We start from the raw sequence: 11,055 nt of genomic DNA, 5'->3' as shown, positions 1-11,055 counted from the left end.
TCATGTCTGTCCAACAATTCTTCACCAAGATTATATTTGATGTCTTTTCAAATTCAGATGTTTTAACAACTAATGGCCAAAATAAATTTTTTGCTTATAATAAACAATTATTAATTTGGAATTCAAAAATAGTGGTGGCTTTTACGGAAGCTACATTATTTGGTTATTTGATCAAGAAATCCGTCCCCCAATAAAATTAACCCCTTTTGATTTTAAGGGCTAAGCTTATTGAGATTAGTTCTTTTACCCTGCCGTGTATTCAAAACTCATTTTACACAAGCCAATTGGTTGGGTTTTCAGCCCTAAAATACATCCTCGCACCGAGTCGACCCTTTTTGAGAGGTAGCGTATATAAGTAAAGTTGAATTTATTACTATTCAAAACTTTATAAGGTGTTCAAGAAAGCAGAAAATGTTCAACAGCGGGGGCTTGAACTTGAAGGGGTGAGGCGTTTGTTATATTTTAATGCAGTTAGTATTTCAATTGTCATATTTGTAAAGTTTTGAATAAAAAAGGTAAAGTTAAAAATATATGTCTAATAATGTTTTTATTTGCGATGATGTCGATTCCAGTTTTACATTTAACAAGCTTAACCACTTACGTCTATCATAACAGTGTCAATGAAACTGATAAAGTCTTACTAAAATCCTGTATGCTGAATACAATCCCAAGTCGAAAAATGTCGCTCGGCGGAGTGTATCATTCAATTTTATCCAAACATTCTAACAAAGTTTGCTCGTCTATGTTTCAAGGTATATTTTTTTAATTATTATTATATATATATATATATATATACATATATATATATATACATATATATATATACATATATATATATATATAAGCGATCTATAATTGAAAATGCTATTGCAGATCACGTGTATGTCCGTACGTCTTTAGGGAAAGAAACTAATTCTAAATTAAATGGCTTAGTAAAAAATAATGAATAATAGTTTAATTTGAGCAGATCACTTTTGAAATCCTAGTCTCAATTCAAAAGCTGTAAAAAATCAAGTGGTGACCTCAATAGAATCTATAATTAATTTTTTATCTTTCATTTATTTAACTAAGTCGAAAGATACAAAATAATTTGTACTTCGAGGTCAACATTCCTTTGTCGTAAAATCTATTAAAATTATATTTTCTTGAATGTTAAGCTGAAGAAATTGCAATGCTAGCAGGCCGCTTGAGAGAGACCAGTTTTTATTTCACTATTTATATTCATTTTTATCAATATATTAACATATATAGCGGATATTAATATATTAACATTTATAGCGGATGATTTTCGATACAATTTATTTTTTCAACTGTGTACTGCTAACCAGATAGCACCTTTCGAATGCAAAAAAAGCACCTGAGATTTTCTGTATCATCTCCATCTAAGTCATGGGAGAAAAACATTGAAGCGTGGAATATTAAAGAAAATACTTTTCTGTCTCAAAAGTTGATCCAAAGGTCAGTTGTTAACATTTATTAAGAAGGAATTTCAATGCAGGCTCTAAATTAAACTTATTTTTTATTAATATTTAATTAACATTGAGGTGAGGATGATGTGTGGGGTTAAAGTGAAGGATAGGAGGAGTAGTACAGAGCTGATGTCAATGATGGGACTGAATGAGGACATTGTGACATTGATAAGGAGATCGAGATTGCGGAGGTATGGACATGTGTTGAGAAGGGATGAAAGGGTCGGGATTAGGCGAGCGTTGGAGTTCGAGGTTGAAGGAGTGGTAGGAAGGGGTCGTCCGCGATTGGGATGGAGAGAGCAGGTGGAGAAGGACAGGGTGAAAGCGGGGTTGCGTGATACTGAGGCGAGTGACAGATGTGGATGGCGTCGAGGGGTATTTCGGTTTCATCATAGGTAGCCAAACGGCAACCCCCGATCTCGGGGAAAATGCCGTCTAAACGTGTGTTGTTATTTAATTAACATTAAACAAAACTAATTGATTAATGACAGCGACTTACAAAGCTTCAAAAACGTTTATTAGCGTACGTTCAAATTATTCCATCATGCTTTTTTAAAATTTGACAGACAAATCTGTTTGCTGATATTTGCACTTGAGACAGCTCTTTGAACTTGAAACAGGTCTTTGCACTTGTGACAGGTCTTTGCACTTGTCTCAAGTGCAAAGATGACTTGTCACAAGTGCACTTTAGACAGATCTTTGTACTTGTGAAAAGTCATCTTTGCACTTGAGACAGGTCTTTGCACTTAGCGCAGGTTTCTACCATTAAGCCGACACTAATGGTCGATAAGAAGTTTGCAAGTTGTTCAGAGTTAATAATATGGTTTTTTAATTACTTTGGTTTGTGACCACTGTTACTAAATGTCACATATCATAATTTTCAATTCATATAAAAAGGTTGGATGATAATGACGATTCTCTAGACAAAGACGATGCAATTACAAGTCGCCACATTGAAACTTATTGTAATGAAATTGTTGATACATCCCGAACGAACATGGATGTTGACAAAATCGTTATTGCTAGTGAATCAAACACTGACAGTTCCTTAGCAAGCACACAAGCAGACAAAATTATTAAGTCTGAAGAGAATAACACGAGTGTTGATGAAATTGACAGGTCACTAACAACAAGCAATGACACGTCCGTTTCTAATAATTCTTCATTATTTCTAACTGATACCAAAAGTTAGTTTAGTTTTAATTTCATGTTAATTTTCGTGTGTCAATTTACAAAATGGTAATTAAGTTTTATTTCCATGAAAATAAAATGTTATAACATCACCTATATTGCTCTGTTTTTATTGTAAACCTCACAATTAGAAGAGGGAAGTTAAGAGTTGCTATGTAGATTAAAATATTATTTGTATTAGAATTTGTACTAGTAGTAATAATGATAGTTTTAATAGGAATCCCTCTTCCTCAATTCCCAGAAATGTGTAGGCTTTATTGAATAAGTATTTTTTCATAAGTAGACATTGCAGCAGTTGAAGCAAAACACTGTCAACTCAACCTGCAACAAATTCCAGACTACAAGAGTCCGTATCATGAGGCTTCTTTCACTAATCGCAGTCCGGTAACATCATCATCTGACTGGTAGTTTTTCTAAAACAAATTCTCGATGACATCTTACTTATAACTCATCTTACTTATAACTTACCGTTATCACCGAAATATTTGGTACTAAATAATTTCGGCATCTATAGATTAACTATCTATTAGTCTTGCTATCCGTTGCTTCACCGGCAACCAATGAATATCAGGATTTGTTACGCCTCTATTCGGCCATAGCAGTGTAACTGACGAGCACAATATTTCTTAACCTGCATCAGCTTCCCCAATCAAAGCCTTTTTGTCAAGTGAAGCATGAATGTTATTAGTCAAAAATTGCTTCCAAGTTTCAGACGACAAAGCAGGTGCCCATGATGGGGATGGACGTTTTAATAATATTGCAACTATTATATTATACTATTGTATTATTTGGTTTTTGTGAAAAGGAGGATTAATTTTTGAAGTCAAGTTGTGTAGTGCATAATTTGTGTCAGTACTATGTTCGTTAACATTTTGAGATTAACGAACCAAATTTTTATTATTTTTTATTTTCATTCATGTTTTGTTTGGATTTTGTGCATGAACGTTCATTGATATGAGCAAATGGTTTTTATAATACGCACTCATTATTATGATATTACATTATATTATTGTAAACCATAACGAGGCTTTTTGAGTACTGATCCACATTAGCTTTACCTTATGAAAAAATAAAAATAGAGAACCGCTTTAGGGCAACTAACCCTAAAAGCTTCTAAAACCAATTTAAAAGATTGACAAAGTTATGAGTTTTTGAAATCTGTTATAAAATTTAAAAAGCAATTTGATTCCATCCATGAGTAATGATGGGTTGGCACAAAGACACAAAACTAGTTGATGATGACCGCTCTTCAGATCTTTGCTTTATAAGAGAATTAGAGAATCAATATATTTCAATATATTCAATTCACCTTAACTTGAATAACTTGACATAAACTTTTAGATGGCCGTATGGGAAATAAACTGGAAACTACTTGCACTAATTTAGATGAAAAACTTGGTTGTTTGAATGCAGAATCATCGTGAGATAATTTTAGATTAAAAATATTTTTAAATGGTATTTTATATTCGTAAAGTATGTAAAATTAAAGTACACAATGATTTTTCCGTTTTCTTTTCTTCAATAAAAATTTCAATCTTACAGGCCGGTTAGTTTTATTGGCAGTCATGACGATTGTAACTTGCAACGGTCAGAATCAGGTGGATCTCTTCAAGGTAATTTCGATGTTTCGTTCTTAATTAAAATTCACTTTATTTCAATTCAATTATGTTTTTCAACAATAAAATTTTAAAATGTGCACGACAGATTTACCTAGGGCAGATTTGAGTCAATTAGTCAGACCACCTCTGAGACGAGTAAAGAACAACGACAGTCCAAGTAAGTTTCATCATTTTTTTGTTTTGATTTTTTCTACCCTGAAGCCTGTTGTAACTTACAAAGCTGCAATTCAAAATCTGGCAGCCTGAAAGTAGATCAGTGAATCAATCGAGGCATGCCTCAATGATTCAGCAAAGCAGCCTGTTTTTGAATTTTATAGAATAGCTTCTCATTCATACCACAGCATTCTTTTCATTCTTTATTATTTTACGAATTTTTTTTTCAAGTTTTCTTTTGGTTTATTAACAAGGCTTATAAAAGGTAATAAGAGTTTTTACCAGTGTTAATGACGAGTGTTCATAACTTTTAAACACAGTGGCGTAACAAGGAAGAGTAAGGTAACTGCATCTTGGTCTCTTTTTGGTCTCTGGTCTCTTTTGGATTACCTTTTAACTAGTTTTATGAAATCTGTTAACTCTTATTAAGAGTATTTGGATATGCAAAAATATTGAACGGTTCGCAAGTAATAATATTCAATATATCAACTTTATCCAGCATCATATTTATCATATTTTATATATATTATTTGAATTAATCGCGTTTTTAGGGCATCTTAATATTAATACATCTGGTTTTTACTACATCGGTTGCGCGTACAGTTAATATTATACCGTTAATGTTTTATCTATGCTCTTCTCAATTATTCTAACCGTTTGTGGTAGGTTGTAAATATTTTAAATTTAATACAGTGTGACAGATATAATATACAATATTTTTAAATTAATACTTTTGGTTTTACTGACCCAAAAATCTTTTATTAAATTTAAATTTATTAAATTTAGTTAAATTTTTTCTTATTTTTCTATGACAATTATTATTGATATTTTTTGTTAAACTTCGGAAAAGGTGTAAATATATAAATCATTGTAAGATTGTAAATTTCACATATTTAAGATTCCTAACTTAATTTCAGTTTTATTATCCATTTTAAGTTGTTTTTACAGAAAGAGTAGTCTAATTAACAATAGTAGTACTGATATTTAAGCAACAAGTCTGAATTTTTAGCAACGCTCATTTTTCAGTGACTCAAAAATTGTAGATGCCTTTCAGTTTTTATTAATGGTTTGTACGATTCAATCCAAGCTCAATATAAGTTTTTGCATCTTTGTGTTTGAAAGTATGTTTTGATTTATTATTAAAATATTGATATTTTAATATATATTTATATATATATATATATTTATATATATATATTTTTGTAATATATATTATATATATAATATATATTACAAAAATATTGAAATATTAAAAGAAACTAATTTTTTTATTAACTGTCAGTAATGTTCAGAAATCTCTGTGGCATTAAGCTAAAATAAAAATGAAGATAAATTTGAAAGTTTGCATAATTTTGAGGGGGCGCCAAACAAGGTCTTGCACCAGTTTCTCTCGTAAACACACAGTAGCCAATCTAGACAACTTTGACTGGAGCCCAAAATTTTTAAAATGTTAAAATTTTTTGACGCTAAGTTTGTGGTAGTGTAGCCAAAATTAGGCTGGCGACTTTTTGGTTTCACGTCAATTTTTGGTTGATTTTTTTAAGTAAAACGGTGTTTTTCTGTGCAGAAACAGAGTTTTACTGACTTTTAATAAAAATATTGCTCACAAATATTGCTAGATCCGCCACTGTGAACACATATCATTATTATTATTTGATTTGGACAAAATTACTTCAATTTTATGTCTTAAAACGTACTAAACAAAATTATGTGATTGTATTCACGTTAACAACATTTCTTTTCAATATTAAAGATAGTTGCACCACGCTGCACATAATTAAATAATAAGTCGTATTTCATTTACAGGAGCTTCCAAATTAACACCTCGAAGATCTTCAAGGCGTAGCACTGCGTTGACAGAACTGAAACATAACCTGCTCACAACTGAACCTGTTTCATCTATGTCAACAAGTTCTTCATATCACATTGACACTCTTCTCGATACTTCAATTCAAAAATCCAGTTCACATATAAAGAACGAGAATTATAAGGAAGAGAATGAGGCGTCAACAAGCTCTTCGCAGAAAATAAATGATAACAATTTAAATGATGATGTATATTGTCAAATATGCTTTTCCTGTGCAGCAAGAGAAGAAACAGTCGAAACTAATGATAGGCACGATCCAGGTGTAGTTGAATTCAAATCTTTTATACAAGATATTAATTTTCGAACCCCAGTAAAGCGTCCAAAAGGTGATCATGATGTGGGGAGGCAGTCGAGCAGGAAATCTGTCAGTAAACTCAAAAAACACATGAATAGAGATGATGGGGATGGCTCCGGAGAAAAAAAACTGCAACAAGCAGAGGAGTGTCATGAACCAGTTAAAAAATCATTAAAAATGGATGAGTATTCTATTGAGCCTAACGAAAGATTGACACCTGCTCAAAGGTTGATCAGGAGTAAACGTCTGAATAAAAAAATTAATTCAGAAGATAATAAGGTAAAGTAACCTGTTATTCTAATTAATATCGGCAGTTCGAAATTTTGATAATAAATTACATTAAAAATGTTTAATTGAAGCCCCTGAACGATCAGCACGTCAAAATGTTGCCCAACGTATCAGATCATTTTTCGATGGCTGATATTAAGAATGCAGACACTACATTTAAATTTTCAAACCCTTCTGTCAAGCACACAAAAAGTTAGTACAACGAGCTCATACAAGAAATTAAAACAATTTCGATTTATGTTCTAATTTTAATTTTCATCATTAACGACACAGCAGCATTTAGTTTTTACTTTTTTTACCAAATTTGTTTTTACAGGAAAATCAGAAACTAGGTCCGGATCAATGAAGTTCGTCTTCTCGCCTCCACTCACCAGGGCAAGGCAAAAGAAACAAATTGATGACCATGACGAAACAAAGAATAAACGTTAACAATCGAACTTTTATTACTAATCTCTGTTTCGCATGCGTTGATAGAAAAATTTAATAAATTTTTTGGAAGTTTTGGTTGGCTGAAGTATGTGCACATATCTTCCAACAACTGTCTTTGTTTTTAAGTGTACGAACGTTATTAGAAACAATTAACCTTTTCAATTTTATTTCTAGAGCAAAATGATTATATATAAATGACAGATCATGAAGATTTATCTTTTTGTCTTTTTTTCACATCCCAGTTGTAAACTCGAGCCATGTCTTTAACGTGGGAATTAAGGAAATTAACTAAACATGACAAAAAATGTTTATATTTATCGTTCTGTAGCATCTTGCGAAAATAAATTAAACTTAGGTCGTAATTTCACATCCCGAACTTGTCATGTTCTGCATATTCACATAAGAAATTTTACTCTGCCATGCGCTCATTTAAATCCACTTTCTTCCAAAAATCTTTATTTAAACAATTCATAAGCTATTTACGCCTTTTGTTTATTGTCCCTACAGACGCAAATTAGTTTTGAAAATCACAACAGTCGTTTATTTGCGTTTTATTATCGTACCCATCCCATCATCGTGCCCATTTTACTGTGTATGTACATCAACACAGTAGCTATCGTCTAGCGAACAAATCATTATTTTATTCATCTTGCTGGGCACAACTGCTTTCATCTATATTCTTTTTGCACAAAATAAAGGCACTTACTTAGTCTACCTTATAAGACAATTAATTAGGCGTGCATAGATTTCAAGGAGAGAAAATCGATTCAATTAATACCTCAAAAAAGGATGGCTTTTCAATTTTTGGCTATCATTTTCTGTAGATGACGCTGGACAGGATTTTACTAGTCTATCACATATTAAAAGGATACTGACTTCAATAGTCGTCGTCTGATCTCTGATGAAGCCCAAATCATCATCTACTGCAGAGAGCGTTTTTACGGCTGTTTCTTGATTCTTTAGCAAAAGCTCCCTTGCTTCGTCAATATCATACTCAAGCATAACATTCGCCTGTTAATGAATACGCAGTTTAATAATGATAACAATTAAGCATTGAAATGTCTTCACTTACACCTAGCCACAAGCAAACACTGTTAGTTGGTTTGATTTTGGCCTTAGAAAACAGAGAATCGTTCAGTTGGTAATGACTTTCAACTGTTGAACCTGATTTCTGAAGCCAGTTAATCGATTAATTAATAATTATATACAATTTGTTTGAATAAAAAATATAACCACACTATTATATGAGTGAAGTACTCACCTTAAGGTGCTCTAAATAAGAAATAATATTCAGAGACGATTTTAACTCTGGAATTTGTGCTTTCAACCTTGAGAAGAATAATAATTTATAAGTTCATTGATATTCAAAGTGACGTTTGCAAATATTAAACAAATATGTTTTTTTTTGAAACATATAAGTTAAAATATATAAGCCAAAAATTGCTACAAGGGCTATTTTGTTCAGGGTGTCAAATCTGTTGTATAAAAATTTGTCCAACTCTTTGAAAATTTTTCTACTACAACTCTAACAACCAGGAAAAATTTTAAAATTTTGCTTTACAGTTTTGATCAAAAACCGTCACTGAATCAAAATTTTCAAAAAACACTTAAAAGCAATCGTTTTCTTCAGTAAAATTATTCTATAATCATGTTTTTTAATAAACTTACTGAAAGATAATATAATTATTTGCCTTATTGTCGCAGTGATTATTCATAGCTGCACAAATTGTAGCGTTTTTAGGAAAATTTCACATTTGGCAAATCTTTTAACATCACTAAAAAGAGAAACATTCCTACATCATCGTGATTGGCAAAATGATTGAATTAAGTATAATCAATCAATTTATTTTTAAAGCGCAGTTTCACTATGTTGAACAGCATTCCACAATTAATTTTGCAAACAGTGCTTGCCTTCAACATCTCAACAACATCAACTTCAATAGTATCGACTTCAACATCACCACCACCAACAATACTCTACCAGCAATTTTTAATAATAATACTATTAATTTTGAGAATATTACCAGCAATTTTTAATAATAATACTATCAATTTTGATAATATTGATATAATTTTGATAATTTTTATATAAATGAAATGGATACAACTGATCGACTAATTTGGCGCAAAAAGTTGATGGCAAAGAAAACAACGTCCTACCTCGGGAAACCGGGTCTCTGGACGCAAAACGAAGATTGATTGAATTTTGATAATATTAAAAATAACAATGATAATAATAGTCCTACTAATAGTAATAACACCTGTAGTAATAATATTAACAATGGTGCCAATGATAATAATAATAACAATATTAACGATAATACGTTCATAGCTAACTCTATTGACAATTTTTTGCAACATTGTTTTGATAAATTTTACAAAATCATCAACTCAACTTACAACACGTACTACCCAACATCAAACATCACGATCAGATCATCAGACCCTCCATTCATCAGCCCATTCATCAAATATCTACTTTGCCAAAAAATAAGTTCATGAGATCAGGATCCATCGTCAAAGCCGCAGCGATCACCATATACATCAATAAACTAATCATCAACTTCAACTCAAAAACTTTCGCTAATAGTAAGCGTGGACGCAAAGCCATGTGGGACCAAGCCAACAAGATTAGAGGCTCTGACAAATCATTCAACACGTCAACCTCACAGCAAATTGATGCCAACACACTCAACACCCACTTTGCTTCCATGTCAACCGACCCGTCCTACAAAACTCCTCCAACAAAAGCAACAACAATCAATAGTCGTCAACATCAATAATTTACCCCATACTCCGTCCTGCACATGCTAACGAAGGCCTGTCCATCCGGTACAGGTCCAGACGGAATACCAGCATGGTTTCTACAAATCATCGCTCCATTCATCTCCAGCACCTTATGTTCACTCTACAATCTTACAATCTCCAATATTAAAAGATCAGTTTGCATTTCGCCCTACAGATTCATCTACATCCGCCATCATCTCTCTTACTTCCACAATAACATCTCTCTTTAAAAATAATAATTATGTTCATCTTATTGCTCTCGACTTTTCTAAAGCTTTTGACACTATTAATCACTTCTCACTTTCAAATAAATTAGCCTCTCTCTTTTCCTCTACCTAACATTTACAATATTATAATAAATTTTCTTTATAATAGGAGTCATTTTACTTTCTTTAGCTCTACTCTTTCATCTACTCTACCTATTAACTCTAGCGTAGTTCAAGGTTCTGCCCTTGGACCATCTACCTTTATCATCAGCGCTTCTACTCTTAAAACTTTTCATAGCTCTAATCACATCATCAAATACGCTGACGCACCTACCTATCATCACACCATCTAACTCAAACACCATCTCCTTGCCTTTATATTGATGCAGCGTGACATTCCACTATCACTACGATCAAGACTTTATAAATCTGTGATACGTTTGGTGTTGTTATATGGTGCAGAAACATGGCCAATGACAACCAAACTGGAACAACAACTTCAACGAACCGACATGAAAATGCTCCGATGGATGCAACGAATTAGTCTGAAGGACCACATCAAATCTACCGAAATCCTGCGTCGTGCTGGTTTAGATGATATAAAGGACGAATGCCGGCAACACCGTCTGCGGTGGTTTGGTCATGTCAAACGAAGTGGAAACGGTGCCATAACTTTTCTTGCAGATGTCCCAAAGGCTGTCCAAAGATGTCCTGGTCGCAAACAATCGAGCAAGACATGAAAGCTCTAAAT

General features: G+C 32.4%; 2 protein-coding genes across 2 annotated transcripts; one reads left to right on the top strand and one right to left on the bottom strand.

The window, feature by feature from the left end:
• Positions 1 to 411: 411 nt before the first annotated feature.
• HELRODRAFT_190056 (hypothetical protein) lies at positions 412 to 7,526 on the top strand (the record flags this gene model as incomplete). The annotated part of the gene is made up of 10 exons (XM_009011964.1): positions 412 to 443; positions 616 to 752; positions 1,329 to 1,458; positions 2,367 to 2,656; positions 2,998 to 3,064; positions 4,203 to 4,273; positions 4,365 to 4,436; positions 6,239 to 6,873; positions 6,954 to 7,074; positions 7,199 to 7,526. The coding sequence occupies 10 exons, from the start codon at positions 412 to 414 to the stop codon at positions 7,309 to 7,311; spliced, it is 1,668 nt and encodes a 555-aa protein (XP_009010212.1). The 3' UTR covers positions 7,312 to 7,526.
• On the bottom strand, positions 7,514 to 8,641 carry HELRODRAFT_71753 (hypothetical protein; the record flags this gene model as incomplete). Its single annotated transcript, XM_009011963.1, has 4 exons — positions 7,514 to 7,572; positions 8,184 to 8,322; positions 8,384 to 8,482; positions 8,573 to 8,641. Coding segments are annotated over 4 exons (366 nt in total), but the record flags the coding sequence as incomplete, so codon positions are not given.
• Positions 8,642 to 11,055: the final 2,414 nt, after the last annotated feature.

Source organism: Helobdella robusta (assembly GCF_000326865.2).
Source record: "Helobdella robusta unplaced genomic scaffold HELROscaffold_10, whole genome shotgun sequence".
Lineage (NCBI taxonomy): Eukaryota > Metazoa > Annelida > Clitellata > Rhynchobdellida > Glossiphoniidae > Helobdella > Helobdella robusta.
The sequence above is the reverse complement of the archived record's forward strand: the minus strand, read 5'-3'. Positions and strand labels throughout refer to the sequence as shown.